General features: G+C 39.6%; 2 protein-coding genes across 2 annotated transcripts; both read left to right on the top strand.

Moving 5' to 3' along the window:
- The first annotated feature begins 512 nt into the window (after positions 1-512).
- LOC125381474 lies at positions 513-2,587 on the top strand. Its single transcript, XM_048398035.1, has 3 exons — positions 513-857; positions 1,484-1,780; positions 2,227-2,587. The coding sequence occupies exons 1-3, from the start codon at positions 845-847 to the stop codon at positions 2,472-2,474; spliced, it is 558 nt and encodes a 185-aa protein (XP_048253992.1). The 5' UTR covers positions 513-844; the 3' UTR covers positions 2,475-2,587.
- Positions 2,588-12,040: 9,453 nt separating this feature from the next.
- LOC125381513 lies at positions 12,041-14,390 on the top strand. Its single transcript, XM_048398157.1, has 3 exons — positions 12,041-12,365; positions 13,202-13,498; positions 13,979-14,390. The coding sequence occupies exons 1-3, from the start codon at positions 12,164-12,166 to the stop codon at positions 14,272-14,274; spliced, it is 795 nt and encodes a 264-aa protein (XP_048254114.1). The 5' UTR covers positions 12,041-12,163; the 3' UTR covers positions 14,275-14,390.
- The last annotated feature ends 7,983 nt before the right edge of the window (positions 14,391-22,373 follow it).

The raw sequence follows: 22,373 nt of genomic DNA, 5'->3' as shown, positions 1-22,373 counted from the left end.
ATATGACAATCGTCATTGGGAGAAAAGGTACAGGCAATCGACGTAAGGATTGTGAAAATATGTGGGAAATACCCACCCGTGCGTAAAATGGACTCTATTGAGGGAGTCATCATTATTAAAATACGGGTAATAAGTTTTAAAGTTTGTACATTTCATCATCATCCTTAAAGAGACTGTACATAATGTTGATATCTCATATAAGAAATAAACGACTCGTGGTTGTTGTACAATAAACCACAGCTGGGAGGATGAACGCCACTCATGGTTTATTCTCCCTGCAGTGTTTTATTGTACTACAAACAACGCCCACTCGTCCTTTATTTCTTAAATACAGTAAACTACGGTTATAACGAACTCAAAGGAAACACTAATATTAGTACGTTTTAACAATAGTTCGTTATAAGCATATACAATGTATACAGCATATAAACAGCAAATGGCCGGGACCTAAACTTAAGTTCGTTATATCCGTCGATTCGTTAAAAGCGTGTGCGTTATAAACGTAGTTTACTGTATAGTACATTATCAGAGATCCTTATGTTATTGACGACTTGTTTCCTTCAACACAGGTGTCAGCTCAATCAATTTGGATTGCCCAACATTTGCGGAACTTGGTTCTTCAACACGTTTAATTTGCTTTGAGACACACTCCAACAAGTCCTTAGTTTCATGGACAAGGCCTGATGATGAATTAGTTAGCACTTGCAATAGTCATGGCTGTGGCGGCCTCGATGGATATACAGTTTCGCGTAATTCTAGCCGCAGTGAGCTAAAGATACTTGAAGTAGGTGAGAAAGATATCGGAACATGGACTTGCAAGAGCCGTAATGGATCACAATGTAAAATGGAGGGTTACAGTGAGTAGCATTGGATTTCACAGAAAATATAAGTTTACTTTAAAAAAAAGTGAGATCATGATGACATATTCATATCCGTACGTACTGTTGGGCGATACATGCCATTAAGCTGACCGGCTGTTGCATAACTGAAATATCGTTGAATGATAGACCAGAGACAACAAATAATCGAGTCTGGGCCAGCCAAGCCAGTGATTGGCTTCATAAGCATCGATCGTCGCAATTGGGATACGATGACGTGCATCAATCAGATCAGCGAGCCAGACCACCCATTCCCGTTAGTCGACTCTTACGACAAGCACAGTCGCCTAATATACGCCAAGCGTATATTACTGAAAATCTGTTCTTACCCGGATATTAACGGGTCCATATCAATGAATAGCCAAGGTTATCGACAGGTATAGTGAGTGAATGAGGTTGGTTACATGACGCTTTGAAGAATATTTTAGGTTTTAGCTGGCATGCTGGCTTAATGATAGTGTAACGTATTCTTCAAGGGATATTTATTAAATTTAATGACCATGACAATGGCACATATATAATGATAAAGATAACATCTTACTCAATCAAATTGTCTTGTCTAGTGAAACTATCACTTTCACGAGTATTCGTTATTCCCCGTTCAGAAACTCCATCATGCAACATCACCAATGATAATGATGCTGACATGCTTCCGCTGAATGATCAACTGGTTCTCTTGGTGATCATAGCTGACTATTACTGTTCTCGGGGTTCAAGCTTCACACTACAAATCGGGAATGTAACAGAGACATTGTTTGGCACTGATGGAAATAGAACGGACAAGACATTTGTCGTCAGCTTGAATGTTACGGAAAGACATTTCGGATCTGTGGAGCTGGCTTTTCTATGTCATTATAAACACATTCCTTTGACGTGCACAGGTTTAAGAGAAATTGTTCACAGTAAGTATGACAATGTGTTGTATATATTTACCTCCTGTCGTCTTGGTTGTCGTTATTATTACTGATGACAGGAAGAGATCAAATAGATTCCATCAGTCTCCAGCACAAGTGTGCTTGTCGTAAGAGGAGATTTCATTGGATTGTGGACTGACTCGGTGACTGAGCTGATTGCTCGTCACCATGAAGTCATCACTTTAAAGTACCTAAGCATTTACAGCTAATTCAACTAACAGCAACTAAAGGATTGCAGAATTCAGTCAACATATACCAAGATAAGCTACTGTTACTGTCTATTGCTTGGACATCCTTGCCTGTATGCAATAGCAAGTTCAGCATTATGGTGTAAATTCTAGTTTGCATATATGAAGCATTCGGTATTGAATGAAATATATTGTTCTTGGTAAGGCGATATTGCAATTGTTTGCTAACACACTTCACACTTTCAGAACAGCAGATGGAAGAAGTTATGGCAGATGTAAGAATCAGGGAAAGCATTAGTATTGGGGCCACGGTAGGCGCTGTCGTTGCAGGAAGCGTGACTGTCACAGTCAACATCGTGCTGGTGGTCGTTCTGGTGAAGATTAAACAATCAAAAAGGCCAGAAACACACAGTGGTAGAAATGTGTACGATTCTCCTAATGACGTTGATGGACAAACGGATGAAACATCTGGACATGAATACAACACTTTGTAACTAACTCCTGTTGAGGGAGACAATATCTATAATGTCATATCCACTTGAGTACACTGTGTAAATATACACGTATCCAAACACCATGACGGTATTATGCTGTTGGCCTCTAAAGTCAAAGGGATAAAGGGGTAATTTCGGTAACCATATCTCTGTGCCGCTCCCAATAAACGATTTTTATGTTGACTGTCTCTCCGTGTTTTCATAACAGATTTGCGATTTTAAAGGTTTTCCCTTCTTCACATAATTATTTTCTCAAACCAACGGGTTGTTATTTGGACCTTAAGTATCCATTGTTTCTGTCACATTTATAAGTTTGTCTAAATTAGATATAAATTATGTCGTTCAAACACTTATCAACGTCAATTTTGCGGTAATGTGACCGACCGCTCGTCCAATGGAAAAGCTGTATATCATGTAAACTTGATCGCTGCTCACAATGCCAATCACTGGATTGTCTGGTCCAGGCTCAAATATTTACACGCAGCCGTCATGTAGATGAAAAATAGCTGAGTTCAACCAAAAGACAACATTGTAAAACATGCGTCATATAAGTATTACGTCATTGTTAAGTGTATATCATATTATTATGTAAAGTTACATTAGAACTACGTCATTCTAAAATATACGCCATATCGGTACTACGTCACTGTACAGTATCATAAAATAATGTAATGTCAGTAATATGTCAATATGTAGGAATTATGAATTGAATTTCTGTAGTACTTACTGTATATAGTACTATAAAATAAACTTTGTTACTGTTATCGTTATTATTCAAGAAGTCAAAATAAGCCAACCCGCCACACCTTATCAAGGGCCATGATGCTGAAGTGATGTAACTATCAAAAGGGCCTATTGTGCTGGTGTATTTGGGCGTTACGGTGTTAATTCCTTTTCACGATTTACCCCGTTATACTGCCAAGTGTATATGAGTGAAACCAAGCATAACTATTGCAAATGCCGAGTTTATACATACTACAGAAATAATAGTTATCCATTCGAAAACAGCATCTGTGGTAACAGGCGTACTAGGTTACTTTATGGAAAAAACCTTCAGTTAAATCCGTAGCTTGGGTTTTCCTCTTGTGTACAGTTCGATGGCTGGGTGTCCGACAGTGTCTGTCAGTTGGACATTCTCGCTATATGACACAGCGAACAGGATTTTCTGCCTGTGAAATAACTGTTCTACACAAGACACTCATTCACCACGAAAAATATTTTTAGAACCTCATATAAACTCAATTGATATTGAATTCTCGCTATTGCCAATACCATGCATTGTATTATAACAAACATTAACATTTACATAAGGTAATTCCAATGTGCTCCAAAGAGGGACCACCCTCGCGGCTAATTTCCAGTCTCTTTCTAGTCGTCATATTTCGACCTTTGTCATTTTTCAGAGCATCGTGTCCCCTTATTCAGAACAATATACCTTCACGAACGGGTATTGCCAATATATCTATAACCATTAACCACGTAACATACCATTAGAACTGTATGCATTGAAGAACGGGCACTGGAACTAATCAAGAGCTAGATTTCCTTTGATACTGAATTTTCACTATTATCATATCGTCTAAATCATGCAGTATGTTTAAAATAGCAACCCAACATGAGTAATTGACATTCTTTTAAACAAGGACCAGTCTCTTTCTCTCACATTTGCCGTGTTTGCGTGAAAATTATATATTTGCTTAGTGTAGTATGGATACTTGCTATAATCAACACTTTGCTTTCATGATTAGCTACCATTGCCTGACAACTACCACGCTGCCAAAAGCAGCTACCGCTGCTGGCCTAAGTCAGACTACCGCCGCCGGGCCCATATACGTGGCAATTGTTTGCCCCAACGTGTGTTATTTTACGATTCCCCGGCTGAAAAGTCGGGAAAGACAAGGTTCCCACTGAGAAGCACGTAACCCCGGAAAGGTTCCTGCTGAAAAGCAGATAGCCTTAAGCACGAGTATTAATTTGGAAGCAAGTTAATTTGTTACTAGCAGTGTAAAGCACCAGAGTGCTACCCCACACCCACGGTCACGCGATGCGCGGAGATAGCATTGTTGCCCAGCTTGCCTATGTACTGAAAGGAAACACTAACCTGTGGAGATAACATCCATTTACTGGCCCAAAACAAGCGCCAGGGCATGCAATAAATTGTCCGTAAACACACACAGTCCTTTATCACTGAGGTGGACGCCCTCCCAGGCGTACCATGTCCTGGCGCGATAAAGTCATTTAGTAGTTAGTACTAAATGTAATTATTAGCAGTTTCAGAGTAATGCTGTGTGTGTGTTTCTTCACATGGCCCATTGTTTCCACTCACTGTAATATTGATCACCAAGGCTTATATCACAGGCTGTAGTTGAGATATTTATAACTTCCTTATGCACAGTTATACAGTCAATGTGGTTATGCATTCTTGAATAATATTCCTTATAGCGCAATTGATTGTGTATAATCATTATACGACAGAAACAGAAACACCACAGTCCTTGTGACACTGTAAAAGAGCGGAATGGCGGTGGTTCGATCCCAGGCCGCGTTACGCAAAAATACGTCCAAACAATTTCCGTATTAAATATTACGAACATGAATATCATTAGTACATTGGTGAGTGTGTGAGGTTTAAGCCGCTTTTAGAAATATTCGTCCACAAAAAATGAACTACACCCACTGTAAATTTCCAAATGTAACTGATTATTGGACGTGACGAGTGAACACGCTGACCAGAATACTATCGCTTTGTAAACGAGTTATCAGGCACTTCATATATGCGAATATATACTTGAATATGTAAAGGATAAAATAATAACAGCACAGCACAACTAATTAGAGTTCCCAATGTCTTAGAATGATAGTCATTGATAATGAATTGGTTCAAACTGTGTGAAGATAGCGGAAGGTCGGAATCTCGATCCTCTGGCCGCGCCATATCCATAGATGTAAAAATATGGTACTTGTTGTTACCCTGGCTTGCCCTCGGTATTAAGGGGCTTAGACAAGGACTGGTCGCCTCGGTGTCAGTATACTGTGTCTGAGTAGGGTAACCATGTTTCACTGCAGCATGGTGTCTCAGTGGGCTAGCACTATAACACCAGCATGAGTATGGACTATCGTCCTTATTTCAATATGTGATGTAGCCGGGACTTCCATGTCCTTGTGTGTTTCAAACACTGGTGGTGTCCTCCTGTCGCGCTATAGCGGGGCATGGCATAAATATCACATGGAAATTGATACCAGCATATATATACATGATCTCTCATGATATATTTTCCTGATCACGTGGTGGCACATTCATCTGTGGTCCCGATAAACACGAATGAACACAATATGACGATTTTACAGACGATAACACGTCGCTCAATTCCATACAGAAAATGACAGATACGTCAATACAGTGTTAAATATTTAAAATGAGTTAATGTTGTTGTTTTTCACTCGTGACTCACACATGAACGTAACTGGATATATCACAGAGCGAGATCCCGTTATCATTTTCCCGATCACGTGGTTACAATTTCAGTAGTAGTCATACATGTATATGCGATATAATGTTATCGTTTGCGGCATATGACTGCACTGTTTAGACTTGAGAGTTCACATTTCTCAGTGGCGATTCACGATACATAATACAATACAATACAATAATACAATTAGAGTACATCCGATACTGTTGGGATTTCAACTGCAGTCGCTTTTAGACAACGTTTTCATTACACCAATTTGAGTCACAACGTCTTTTCACACGATTAGGTCCAACTTCCAAATTACAGGGGGACAACTGGTCATGCTCGGTGACTGAATTGATTGCGTGATGTCGTTCCCCACAGGCGGTGGTGTTGCTCATGACATCAGTCACAGGATTGTCTGGTCCTAATTCAATTTTTTAGCGGCAGTGGGAATTTAGCTGGAATACTGCTGAGTGGGCGGTAAACAGAAAAAGAAAAAATCAACTTGTTAAATATTCATAAATGTACCCACGTTACACTGTATGTACATGATAAATTATATTAGATTAGGATGTATACCGTTGGTTTGTTCGTTTCTGACAATAACAGTGTTCATTTCATGAGTGAATGGAATGCAGACATTTCAAATGACGTAAAGTTCAATATACTATATTGAAAACTATCTGAAATTTGTATAATTTGATTTGACAATAAGATTACTACTTTTTTTGTACATCATGCAACTACTTGCTAATTGAAAAAGAATGAAAATTTTAATTAACCTATTTACAGAAAATGTAAACTATGTAACAAATGATATCGGAGATGAATTTCACAATATATTTAGATGTTAATATTTCACAGAAGAAAGGTCAAGACAGACATACGGACCGGACAGACACCATTTATTAACAAAATCCAAATTTGGCTACCTGTCTTACAATCGTATGTTACACTGATGACGGGGATGTTGTCTATTAGAATGTGCACTGATGTCGGTGGTGGTGTATATTACAATAGACACGTATGACGGGGATGTTGTTTATAACTATATGCACTGATGACGGGGATGTTGTATATAACTATATGCACTGATGACGGGGATGTTGTATATAACTATATGCACTGATGACGGGGATGTTGTATATAACTATATGCACTGATGACGGGGATGTTGTATATAACTATATACACTGATGACGGAGATGTTGTATATAACTATTTGCACTGATGACGGTGATGTTGTATATAACAAGATACACTGATGACGGGGATGTTGTACATAACTATATGCGCTGATGACGGGGATGTTGTATATTACAATGTACACTGATGACGGAGATGTTGTATATTTTAAGATACACTGATGACGGGGATGTTGTATATAACTATATGCGCTGATGAGGGGGATGTTGTATATTACAATGTACACTGATGAAGGGGATGTTGTATATTTTAAGATACACTGATGACGGGGATGTTGTATATTTTAAGATACACTGATGACGGGGATGTTGTATATTACAAGATACACTGATGACGGGGATGTTGTATATTACAATCTACACTGATGACGGAGATGTTGTATATTACATGATACACTTATATTATGACGGGGATGTTGTATATTAGAAGATACACTGATGACGCGGATGTTGTATATTACAAAATACACTGATGACGGGGATCTTGTATATTCCAAGATACACAGATGACGGGGATGTTGTATATTACAAGATACACTGATGACGGGGATGTTGTATATTACATTCAATCTACACTGATGACGGGGATGTTGTGTATTACAAGATACTTTGATGACGGGGATGTTGTATATAACTATATGCACTGATGACGGGGATGTTGTATATAACAAGATACACTGATGACGGGGATGTTGTATATTACAAGATACACTGATGACGGAGATGTTGTATATTACAAGATACACTGATGACGGGGATGTTGTATATTACAAGATACACAGATAAAGGGGATGTTGTATATTACTATCTACACTGATGACGGAGATGTTGTATATTACAAGATACACTGATGACGGGGATGTTGTATATTACAAGATACACTGATGACGGGGATGTTGTATATTACAAGATACACAGATAAAGGGGATGTTGTATATTACTATCTACACTGATGACGGGGATGTTGTATATTACAAGATACACTGATGACGGGGATGTTGTATATTACAAGATACACTGATGACGGGGATGTTGTATATTACAATCTACACTGATGACGGGGATGTTGTGTATTACAAGATACACTGATGACGGGATGTTGTATATTACAATCTACACTGATGACGGGGATGTTGTATATATCTATATGCACTGATGACTGGGATGTTGTATATAACAAGATACACTGATGACGGGGATGTTGTATATTACAATCTACACTGATGACGGGGATGTTGTATATCACAAGATAAACTGATGACGGGGATGTTGTAGACATCTATATGCACTGATGACGGGGATGTTGTATATAACTATATGCGCTGATGACGGGGATGTTGTATTTGACAAGATACACTGATGACGGGGATGTTGTATATTACAAGATACACTGATGACGGGGATGTTGTATATTACAAGATACACTGATGAAGGGGATGTTGTATATTACAAGATACACAGATGAAGGGGATGTTGTATATTACAAGATACACTGATGACGGGGATGTTGTATATTACAAGATACACTGATGACGGGGATGTTGTACATTACAAGATACACTGATGACAGGGATGGTGTATATAACTATATGCACTTATAACGGGGATGTTACACATAACAATCTACACAGATGACGGGAATGTGGTATATTACAAGATAAACTGATGACAGGGATGGTGTATATAACTATATGCACTTATGACGGGGATGTTACACATTACAATCTACACTGATGACGGGGATGTTGTATATTACTATATGCACTGATGACGGGGATGTTGTATATTACAAGATACACTGATGACGGGGATGTTGTATATTACTATATGCACTGACTACGGGGATGTTGTATATTACTATATGCACTGATGACGGGGATGTTGTATATTACAAGATACACTGATGACGGGGATGGTGTTTGTTACGTTATGTATTGATGATGAAAAAGTTATATATTACAATTTGCACAAATGACTTTATCCCGCAGTGCTCTACAATTCCACTGCATCGTGTGATTGACGCTTATGTCGGCCAAGCTGGTTGGTAGATTCACACCTATTGACCGTCAGTGTTAAAGAATACTGTCCAAAGCGGCGTTAAACACAATTCACGGACGCACTCGGTATAAAAGAAGCAGGATCCTCCAAATGTTGGAGCGCCCCGAACTGGTGTAATTAACGTTATTGTTAAGTGACTTCTGGGAAGCTGAAGATTTGAGAGTTATCATCTAAGATGATCAGGTACACCCAAGACAATGTTGCCTGGCAATGTTTTGAAACTGTGGTTACGTTATTAACAGAAGCTGGAAAAGCTGGACTTCTTTTTATGATATATTTTGGATTCATAGTCATATATAGAGCAAGATTTTGATGAATCAACAATATCGCCGTAGCAGTTTGCTCATTTCAAACTCATTTTTGCAGCAGCTTTCAGCAACCGCTGAAGTATTGGGATGGGTTTGGCACATCTACCACCACTCCACTCACGTGTCTCCGTGCACATTAAACCAAGAGTGGACCATTTCGAAGTCGAGTGGCATTCTGTGTTCGGCTGGTTCGGCCCATGACAGATAGCCTAAGAAACACAGAGTTCAGAGGTCCATGGACCACGTCCTCCTTGCATGGGACTCTTGGCTAAATGACAATAAATGCCATGAGGAAAAGGTGTTGAGGAAACAGGCGGATAGGGAAGTAGTGATGGAGTGTATATTTACACAATGACATGCGTTTAAATGCACTGAAAAGACCTATGATGTGCCTTGATACAGACGAGGATAAAATGTAGGTATATGTTGTGGGTTTTATAAACGGTGTATTAGTAGTACACATTTCGCACTGTTAGGATGCTCAGCGAGGTAAGTAGTTGACATTTGAGTCTACATTTAATAATATGTACTTAGCAATGTTTGGCATAAATGTATTGTACATAATCAAGCGAGTGAGTGAGTTGAATTTTACGCCGCACAGTATTTAAGTCATATTACAGTGTTTCATGGGAAGAAAGGCCGAAGTGATGCTTTACCACTTCGGTGAAACCCATGACCCCGGGTATGGTGCTGACAAACCTGGAAACATAATCGGGGTGAACTGGGTTTCGAACCCGCAATCATAGGTGACTAGCGTGCCAAAGGGGGGCAATTCTGCACTACATTTTCAAGAAACAATTTAACCAAAGAAGAGTATATCGCTACAATGCAAACAATGCTTGGTTAGAACAATAACAGAATAGAAACAATCACTATGTATTATAGTACTATGGTGAATAACAACAATGTTATTTCCTGTCACACCTAGGCAAATTTACACACCTATAACGTGGTATAAGGTGATATCAATGTTCAAGCATCGACGGAAACCAGATGTACATTAATATAACCAACGAATTTTAGCGCAGAAACAGACATTATGACAATAGCAACAATAAATATGCATTATAGTACTTAAGCCCATATTGTGAATCACAACATCATTATTTCGTGTTATATCTAGGCAAATTAACACAACTACAAGCGTGGTTTGAGGTGGAACAGGGTGACAACAAATACCATCTTTTAACCTCTTTTGATATGACGCAGCCGGATTTATGAAGTTACATCATGTTTACATAGACTGCTAGAGAGACAGTATATCCCATCAGCGTACCTTCACCTAAACTTTAAAATATTCACAATGTTAACGTGAGGTATGGCGTTCCATTCAACGTCAACGCCAAGATAGCGTTTGTCTTTGAGTAATGTTTTGTGATCTACAGGCTGCGACGGATGTCAAGTCAGTGGAATCATCAACAAGAGAAGATAATGAAACTGCTGCTCAGTTTAGTTTCTCTTCTTCAAGGTTAGTTTGAGTTTCTTGTTTTAGTTTTAATAGCGAGTGAGTGAGTTGTGTTTAACACCACTTTTAACAGTATTCCAGTCATATCACTGCGTGTCAACTTAATGTAGGAGGAAAGCTCCATGTGATGAAGGTGTTAAACGTGAAACCCACGAGCACGGGTATAGTGCTGAGAATCCTAGAAACATAATCGGGGCGAATCATAGGTTTCTGGCGTGCCCAAGGGACGCAACTCTGCACAACGAAATGAGGCGCCTTGGACGACTGGGCCGCCCGTGCCCCCTAGTTTTGATAGCAACACATGTATACATGTGCCTTCGAACAAAATAGATAATTCAGGATCAAGTTGATCTTGAATGACGTTGTTGCATAATCAGTGCGTGTCATTTTCAAACTCTTGCTGTGTGAAATTACTTATTAAAATAAGGTTTTACTGAAAGCCGACATTTTTAAGAGGGTAGTGTTAAGTGAGATATCACCATAGGTGCATCTGGGCAACGCAGAGAAACGCGATGGCAGAACGATCGCACCCAAAAAGCGGGAGAGACATGTCAATCGTCATTGGGAGAAAAGGTACAGGTAATCGACGTAAGGATTGTGAGAATATGCGGGAAATACCCACCCGAGCATAAAATGGACTCTATTGAAGGAGTCATCATTATCAAAATACGGGTCATAAGTTTTAAAACTTGTACATTTCATCATCATCCTTAAAGAGACTGTACATAATGTTGATATATCATATAAGAAATAAACGACTCGTGGTTGTTGCACAATAAACCACAGCAGGGAGAATGAACGCCACTTATGGTTTATTCTCCCTGCAGTGTTTTATTTTACGACAAACAACGCCTTATCGGCGTTTATTTCTTAAATACAGTAAACTACGGTTATAACGCACTCAAAGGAACCACTAATATTAGTACGGTTCAACAATAGTTCGTTATAAGCATATACAATGTATACAGCATATAAACAGCAAATGGCCGGGACCTAAACTTAAGTTCGTTATATCCATCGATTCATTATAAGCGTGTGCGTTATAAACGTAGTTTACTGTATAGTATATTATCAGAGATCCTTATGTTATTGACGACTTGTTTCCTTCAACACAGGTGTCAGCTCACTTAAGTTGGATTGCCCAAAACCCGTTGAACTTGGTTCTTCAACACGTTTAATTTGCTTTGAGACACAGTCTAACATGTCCTTAGTTTCATGGACAAGGCCTGATGGTGCAGCAGCTAGCTCTTGCAATCGTCTTGGGTGTGACGGCCTCGAAGGATATACAGTTTCGCGTAATTCTAGCCACAGTGAGCTAAAGATTCTGGAAGTAGGTGAGAAAGATATCGGAACTTGGACTTGCAGCACCCGCATTGGATTAGAGTGTACAGTGGAGGGTTACAGTGAGTAGAATTTGATCTTACAGAAAATTTTACTTTAAAAATTAGGGAGATCACATGTTCATAATGCGTACGTGCTATCGGTCATTTCATCCCATTAAGCTGACCGGCTTTGGTATAACTAAAGGAATCGTTGCTGGACAGTAAAGAGAGAAAATATTCGATGACGTTGGTAGTGACTGATTCAGGATTATGCTTGCATGTCTTAATGATGTTGCAGTACCTTACATATACATGAGTAATGACTCTATGACGGCGCATCTTGTTTCAATTTTCATCTCCACTAGAATTATAGTAGTTCGCATTTCCATATAAGATTGAATCTACCAATAAGATATGATCAATGTTTTGTTTGTTTGTTGTTTAACGTCGCACTCAGCAATATTCTAGTTATATGACGGCGGTCTGTAAATAATCGAATCTGGACCAGCCAAGCCAGTGATTGACTTCATGAGCATCGATCTACGCAAGTGGGATACGATGACATGCATCAATCAGATCAGTGAGCCAGATCACTCATTCCCGTTAGTCGACTCTTACGACAAGCATAGTCGCCTATTATGGTAAGCGTGGATGGCTGAAAATCTGTTTTGAATTAATGGCCAATGTTATGTAAAGGTATAGTTAGTGAATGAGGTTAGTTACATGACGCTTTGAACAATATTTCTGGTTTTAGCTGGCATGCTGGCTTAATGATAGTAGAACGTATTCTTCAAGGGACATTTATTTAATTTAATGACCATGACAATGGCACATATATAATGTGATATCTTGCTCAATGAAATTGTCTTGTCTAGTGAAACTATCACTTCCACGAGTATTCTTTATTCACCGTGCAGAAACTCCATCTTGCAACATCACCAATGATAATGATGCTGACATGCTTGCGCTGAATGATCAACTAGTTCTCTTGGTGAACATAGATGACTACTACTGTTCTCGGAGTTCAAGCTTCACACTACAAATTGGGGATGTAACAGAGACATTGTTTGGCACTGATGGAAATAGAACGGACAAGACATTTGTCGTCAACTTGAATGTTACGGAAAGACATTTCGGATCTGTGGAGCTGGCTTTTCTATGTCTTAATGAACACATTCCTTTGACGTGCACAGGTTTAAGAGAAATTGTTCACAGTAAGTATGCAAATGTTTTGTATATATTTACCTCTTGTTTTCCTGGTTGTCGTTATTATTACTGATGACAGGAAGAGATCAAATAGATTCCATCAGTCTCCAGCACAAGCGTGCTTGTCGTAAGAGGATATTTAATTGGATTGTGAACTAACTTGGTGACTGAGCTGATTGCTCGTCACCATGAAGTCATCATTTACAGGATGCCGTGGTATAGCTTGAATAATACTATAAAGTACCTGAAGCATTTACAGCTAATTCAACTAACAGCAACTAAAGGATTGCAGAATTCAGTCAACATATACCAAGATAAGCTACTGTTACTGTCTATTGCTTGGACATCCTTGTCTGTATGTAACAGCAAGTTCAGTATTATGGTGTAAATTCTAGTTTGCATATATGAATCTTTCGGTATTGAATGAAATATATTGTCCTAGGTAAGGCGATATTGCAATTGTTTGCTAACACACTTCACACTTTCAGAACGGCAGATGGAAGAAGTGATGGCAGATCTAAGAATCAGGGCAAGCATTAGTATTGGGGCCACGGTAGGCGCTGCCGTTGCAGGAAGCGTGGCTGTCACAATCAACATCGTGCTGGTGGTCGTTCTGGTGAAGATTAAACAATCAAAACGGCCAGAAACACACAGTGGTAGAAATGTGTACGATTCTCCTAATGACGTTGATGGACAAGCGGATGAAACATCTGGACATGAATACAACACTTTGTACCTAACTCCTGTTGAGGGAGACAATATCTATAATGTCATATCCACTTAAGTACACTGTGTAAATATACACGTATCCAAACACCATGACGGTATTATGCTGTTGGCCTCAAAAGTCAAAGGGATAAAGGGGTTAGTTTCGGTAACCATATCTCTGTGCCGCTCCCAATAAACGATTTTTATGTTGACTGTCTCTCCGTGTTTTCATAACAGATTTGCGATTTTAAAGGTTTTCCCTTCTTCACATAATCATTTTCTCAAACCAACGGGTTGTTATTTGGATATTACGTATCCAGTGTTTCTGTCACATTTATAAGTGTGGGTAAATTAGATATAAATTATGTCGTTCAAACACTTATATTCAACGTCATGTGACCGACCTATCGTCCAATGGAAAAGCTGTTTATCCTGTCAACTAGATCGTTGTTCACAATATCAGTCACTGGATTGTCTGGTCCAGGCTCAAATATGTACATGCAGCCGTCATGTAGATGAAAAATAGCTGAGTGCAACCAAAAGACAACATTGTAAAAAATACATCATATCAGTATTACGTCATTGTTAAGTGTATATATTATTATTATGTATGTATGTATGCAGTATGTTTAAAATAGCAACACAACATGAGCAATTGACATTCCTTTAAACAAGGACCAGTCTCTTTCTCTCACATTTGCCGTGTTTGCGTGAAAATTATATATTTGCTTAGTGTAGTATGGATACTTGCTGTAATTAACACTTTGCTTTCATGATTAGCAAAGCTATGTTTGGAGGACTTCAGTAAAACATACTGGGATTGCCATTTTCCAGAGCCACATGTCCCTTTGGTCAGAAACAAGTGGGTTATTATCCGGCGATATGTCAAGGAGAGGCACGGGCCACCGATCCGTGGATGCCCGTGCCTATAATAAAAACACAAGATGAGATTGGGTTAAATGGCCGAGGGTGTGCAGGTACTAGTGGGCTACTAAGCTGCTACTTGTGTATACCAAAATGCCAATAGCGTGGCCAACGGCGATTCGCAGCTAACGCTGCTGGCCTGAGACTGCTACCACTGTCCGGCCCCCACGGTAGCATATTTAAACGCTACCATTGCTTGGAAACTACCACGCTGCCAAAAGCAGCTACTGCTGCTGGCCTAAGTCAGACTACCGCTGCCCGGCCCCAGGTAGCCGGCCAAAGCAGATCCCACTGCCTGGCCCCATTAGCAAAACCATTATGCGACTACCGCCGCGGACCCAACTGTCAGCTACCGCTTGACAAGACGACTTCCGCCGCCGGGCCCGTATACGTGGCCATTGTTGGCCTAACGTATGTTATTTTACGATTCCCCGGCTGAAAAGACGGAAAAGACAAGGTTCCCACTGAGAAGCAGGTAACTCCGGAAAGGTTTCCGCTGAAAAGCAGAGAGCCTTAAGCACGAGTATTAATTTGGAAGCAAGTTAATTTGTTACTAGCAGTGTAGCCCACAAGAACCCCGCCACAAAGCACCAGAGTGCTACCCCACACCCACGGCCACGCGATGCGCGGAGATAGCATTGTTGCCCAGCTTGCCTATGTACTGAAAGGAAACACTAACCTGTGGAGATAATATCCTTACTGGCGCAAAACAAGCGCCAGGGCATGCAATAAATTGTCCGTAAACACACAGAGTCCTTTATCACTGAGGTGGACGCCCTCCCAGGCGTACCATGTCCTGGCGCAATAAAGTCATTTAGAAGTTAGAACTAAATGTAATTATTAGCAGTTTCAGAGTAATGCTGTGTGTGTGTTTCTTCACATGGCCCAATGTTTCCACTCACTGTTATATTGATCCCCAAGGCTTATATCACAGGCTATAGTTGAGATATTTATAACTTCCTTATGCACAGTTATACAGTCAATGTGGTTATGCATTAATGAATAATATTCCTTATAGCGCAATTGCTTGTGTATAATCATTTTACGACATAAACAGAAACACTGTGCGGCACTGTAGAAAAGCGGAATGAAGGTGGTTCGATCCCAGGCCGCCTTATGCAAAAATACGTCCAAGCAATTTCCGTATTAAACATTACGAATATGAATGTCATTAGTACATTGGTGAGTGTGTGAGGTTTAAGCCGCTTTTAGAAATATTCGTCCACAAAAAATGAACTACACCCACTGTAAATTTCCAAATTTAACTGATTATTGGACGTGACGAGTGCACTCGCTGACCAGAATACTATCGCTTTGCAAAAATGTTATCAAGCACTTCATATATACGAATATACTTGAATACCAAATTAATGCATAAAATAATAGGGGCGGTCGGGTAGCCTAGTGGTTAAAGCGTTCGCTCGTCACGCCGAAGACCCGGGTTCGATTACCGACATGGGCACAATATGTGAAGCCCATTTCTGGTGTCCCCCTCCGTGATATTGCTGGAGTATTGCTAAAAGCGGCGTAAAACCATACTCACTCACTCATAAAATAATAACAGCACAGCACAACTAATTAGAGTTCGCAATGCCAGTCTTAGAATGATAGTCATTGATATTGAATTGGTTCAAACTTTGTGAAGATAGCGGAAGGTCGGAATCTCGATCCTCTTGCCGCGCCATATCCATAGATGTTAAAATATGGTACTTGTTGTTACCCTGGCTTGCCCTCGGTATTAAGGGGCTTAGACAAGGACTGGTCGCCTCGGTGTCAGTATACTGTGTCTGAGTAGGGTAACCATGTTTCTCAGCAGCATGCGGTCTCAGTAGGCTAGCACTATAACACCAGCATGAGTATGGACTATCGTCCTTATTTCAATATGTGATGTAGCCGGGACTTCAATGTCCTTGTGTGTTTTAAACACTGGTGGTGTCCTCCTGTCGCGCTATAGCGGGGCATGGCATAAATATCACATGGAAATTGATACCAGCATACATATACATGATCTCTCATGATATATTTTTCCTGATCACGTGGTGACACATTCATCTGTGGTCCCGATAAACACGAATGAACACAATATGTCGATTTTACAGACGATAACACGTCGCTCAAATCCATACAGAAAATGACAGATACGTAAATACAGTGTTGACTATTTAAAATGAGTTAATGTTGTTTTTTTCACTCGTGACTCACACATGAACGTAACTGGATTTATCACAGAGCGAGATCCCGTTATCATTTTCCCGATCACGTGGTTACAATTTCAGTAGTAGTCATACATGTATATGCGATATAATGTTATCGTTTGCGGCATATGACTGCACTGTTTAGACTTGAGAGTTCACATTTCTCAGTGGCGTTAATGATTTAATGTTGTTTTTTTCACTCGTGACTCACACATGAACGTAACTGGATATATCACAGAGCGAAATCTCGTTTTCATTTTCCCGATCACGTGGTTACAATTTCAGTAGTAGTCATACATGTATATGCGATATAATGTTATCCTTTGCGGCATATGACTGCTCTGTTTAGATTTGAGTGTTCACATTTCTCAGTGGTGATTCACGATACATAATACAATACAATACAATAATACAATAAGAGTACATCTGATACTGTTGGGATTTCAACTGCAGTCGCTTTTAGACAACGTTTTCATTACACCAATTTGATTCGCAACGTCTTTTCACAGGATTAGGTCCAACTTCCAAATTACAGGGGGATAACTGGTCATGCTCGGTGACTAAATTGATTGCTTGTCATCGTTCCCAACAGGCGGCGGTGATGGTCATGACATCAGCCACAGGATTGTCTGGTCCTAATTCAATTATTTAGGGACAGCGGGAATGTAGCTGGAATACTGCTGAGTGGGGGGTAAACAGAAAAAGAAAAAAACAACTTGTTAAATATTCATAAATGTACCCACACTACACTGTATGTACATGATAAATTATATTAGAGTAGGATGTATACCTTTTGTCTGTTCGTTTCTGACAATAACAGTGTTCATTTCATGAGTGAATGGAATGCAGACATTTCAAATGACGTAATGTTCAATATACTATATTATCAAATGCGAATTAGAAAACTATCTGAAATTTGTGTAATTTGATTTGACAATAAGATTACTACTACTATTGCAACTACCTGCTGATTGAAAAAGAATGAAAATTTAAAATGTTAATGTTAATATTTCACAGAAGAAAGGTCACGACAAACATCCGGACAGATACCATTTATTAACAAAATCCAAATTTGGCTACTTATCTTACAGTCGTATGTTACACTGATGACAGAGATGTTGTCTATTAGAATGTGCACTGATGTCGGGGGTGATGTATATTACAATAGACACGTATGACGGGGATGTTGTATATAACTATATGCACTGATGGCGGGGATGTTGTATATAACTATATGCACTGATGACGGGGATGTTGTATATGACAAGATACACTGATGACGGGGATGTTGTATATCACAAGATACACTGATGACGGGGATGTTGTATATATCTATATGCACTGATGACGGGGATATTGTATATAACTATATGCGCTGATGACGGGGATGTTGTATAGTACAAGATACACTGATGACGGGGATGTTGTATATAACTATATGCACTGATGACGGGGATGTTGTATATAACAATCTACACTGATGACGGGGTGTTTTATATTACAAGATACACTGACGACGGGGATGTTGTACATTACAAGATACACTGATGACGGGGATGTTGTAGATATCTATATGCACTGACGACGGGGATGTTGTACATTACAAGATACACTGATGACAGGGGTAGTGCATATAACTATATGCACTTATGACGGGGATGTTACACAGTACAATCTACACTGATGACGGGGATGCTTTATATTAATCTACACTGATGACGGGGATGTTGTATATTACAATCTACACAGATGACGGGAATGTGGTATGTTACAATCTACACTGATGACGGGGATGTTGTATATTACAATCTACACTGATGACGGGGATGTTGTATATTACAATCTACACAGATGACGGGAATGTGTATGTTACAATCTACACTGATGACGGGGATGTTGTATATTACAATCTACACAGGTGACGGGGATGTTTTATATTACAAGATACACTGGTGACAGGGATGGTGTATATAACTATATGCACTTATGACGGGGATGTTACACATTACAATCTACACTGATGACGGGGATGTTGTATATTACTATATGCACTGATGACGGGGATGGTGTTTGTCCCGTTATGTATTGATGATGAAGAAGTTATATATTACAATTTGCACAAATGACTTTATCCCGCAGTACTCTACAATTCCCCTGCATCGTGTGATTGACGCTTATGTCGGCTAAGCTGGTTGGTAGATTTACATCTATTGACAGTCAGTGTTAAAGAAGAATACTGTCCAAAGCGGCGTTAAACACAACTCACGGACACACTCGGTATAAAAGAAGCAGGATCCTCCAAATGGTTGAGCGCCTCGAACTGGTGTAATTGATGTTATGGTTGAGTGACTTCTGGGAAGCTGAAGATACAATATATATTTGAGACGTTTTGGCTGATTTGAGAGTTATCATCTAAGATGATCAGGTACACCCAAGACAATGTTGCCTGACAATGTTTTGAAACTGTGGCTACGTTATTAACAGAAGCTGAAGAAAAGACTGTAGCAGAACAGGGGATGAGGTTGAACTATTTTCTTTGGCTTCTTTTTATGATATATTTTGGATTCATGGTCATATATAGAGCAAGATTTTGATGAATCAGAAATATCGCCGTCGCAGTTTGCACATTTCAAACTCATTATTGCAAGCAGCTTTCAGCAACAGCTGAAGCATTGGGATGGGTTTGGCACATCTACCACCACTCCACTCACGTGTCTCCGTGCACATTAAACCAAGAGTGGACCATTTCGAAGTCGAGTGGCATTCTGTGTTCGGCTGGTTCGGCCCATGACAGATAGCTTAAGAAACACAGAGTTCAGAGGTCCATGGACCACGTCCTCCTTGCAATGGGACTCTTGGCTAAATGACAAAAAATGCCATGAGGAAAAGGTGTTGAGGAAACAGGCGGATAGGGAAGTAGTGATGGAGTGTATATTTACACACAGATATGCTTTTAAATGCACTGAAAAGACCTATGATGCGCCTTGATACAGACCAGGATAAAATGTAGGTATATGTTGTGGGTTTTATAAACGGTGTATTAGTAGTACACATTTAGTTCATTTTAGTACACTGTTAGGATGCTCAGCGAGGTAAGTAGTTGATATTTGAGTCTACATTTAATAATACGTACTTAGAAATGTTTGGCAAATGCACAGGACATTGCGTGGCTAACAGTATGGAGGAAACAGATTGATAGGGAAGTAGTAATGGAGTTAATAATTAATTTAACATTTAATAATATGTACTTAGCAATGTTTGGCATAAATGTATTGTACATAATCAAGCGAGTGAGTGAGTTGAGTTTTTCGCCGCTTAAGCTTTAAACAGTATTCAAGTCATATTACGGCGTTTCATGGGAAGAAAGGCCGAAGTGATGCTTTACCACTTTGGTGAAACCCACGAGCACGGGTATGGTGCTGACAAACCCGGAAACATTATCGGGGCGAACTGGGTTTCGAACCCGCAATCATAGGTGACTAGCGTGCTCAAGGGAGGCAACTCTGCACAACATGTTCAAGAAACAATTTAACCAAAGAAGAGTATATCGCTACAATGGAAACAACGATTGTTTAGAACAATAACAGAATAGAAACAATCACTATGTATTATAGTACTACGGTGAATAACAACAATGTTATTTCATGTTACAACTAGGCAAATTTACACACCTATAACGTGGTATAAAGTCGATGTCAATGTTCAAGCATCGACGGACACCAGCTGTACATTAATATAAGCAACGAATGTTAGTGTAGAAACAGACATTATGAAAATAGCAACAATCAATGGGCATTATAGTACTTAAACCCCTATTGTGAATTACAACATCATTATTTTATGTTATATCTAGGCAAATTAACACAACTACAAGCGTGGTTTGAGGTGGAATGTTCTAGCATCAACGGACATCAGCTGAACATTCCTAAAAATAAGTTTGGTAATACATCATGATAATACAACACATATTTTCCTGCTGACAGTCTTAGCATAAACCAATACATCAAGAATAAGCTTTGTGCATTTGTGGTGTATTAAAAGTTACTTTATCTGCTGTATGCCTAGCACAGTTATTGACGGGCCACCTGTATAGTTTGGGAAGGAAAACCTATTTATGAATTTATTGCCATTGCTGAATGTATTATAAATGACCTCTAATACAGTCAGTGGAGTGTGATGAGGAGAAATGGGGTTTGACGTCGCGTCCAAGATTATTGCACTTATATAGCGACGTGCATGCACATGTGTGTGTGTGGCTGCTTGTACTAGTCCGGACTGATGCCGATTTATAGTGCTAGCTCACTGATATACCATGCCGCAGTTTAACATGAATACCTCACTCAGACACAGTATACTAACTCCAAGCCTACCAGTCCTTCTTTTATCCAAATAATGCCGAGCGCAAGGCAGGGTAACAGGAAGTAACATCTTTTAACGTCTTTTGATATGACGCAGCCGGATTTATGAAGTTACATCATGTTTACATAGACTGCTAGAGAGACAGTATATCCCATCAGCGTACCTTCACCTAAAATTCACAATGTTAACGTGAGGTATGGCGTTCCATTCAACGTCAACGCCAAAATAGCGTTTGTCTTTGAGTAATGTTTTGTGATCTACAGGCTGCGACGGATGTCAAGTCAGTGGAATTATCAACAAGAGAAGATAATGAAACTCGTGCTCAGTTTAGTTTGTCTTCTTCAAGGTTAGTTTGAGTTTCTTGTTTTAGTTTTAATAGCGAGTGAGAGAGTTGTGTTTAACACCACTTTTAACAGTATTCCAGTCATATCACGGCGTGTCAACTTAATGTAGGAGGAAAGCCCCATGTGATGAAGGTCTTAGACGTGAAACCCACGAGCACGGGTATAGTACTGAGAATCCTAGAAACATAATCGGGGCGAATCATAGGTTTCTGGCGTGCCCAAGGGACGGAACTCTGCACAACGAAATGCGGCGCCTTGGACGACTGGGCCGCCCGTGCCCCCTAGTTTTTATAGCAACATATGTTCGCATGTGCCTTCGAACAAAATAGATAATTCATGATCAAGTTGATCTT

Source organism: Haliotis rufescens, unplaced genomic scaffold, assembly GCF_023055435.1.
Source record: "Haliotis rufescens isolate VD_foot unplaced genomic scaffold, xgHalRufe1.0.p SCAF_18, whole genome shotgun sequence".
NCBI lineage: Eukaryota > Metazoa > Mollusca > Gastropoda > Lepetellida > Haliotidae > Haliotis > Haliotis rufescens.
This window is presented reverse-complemented; position numbering and strand designations above follow the sequence as displayed.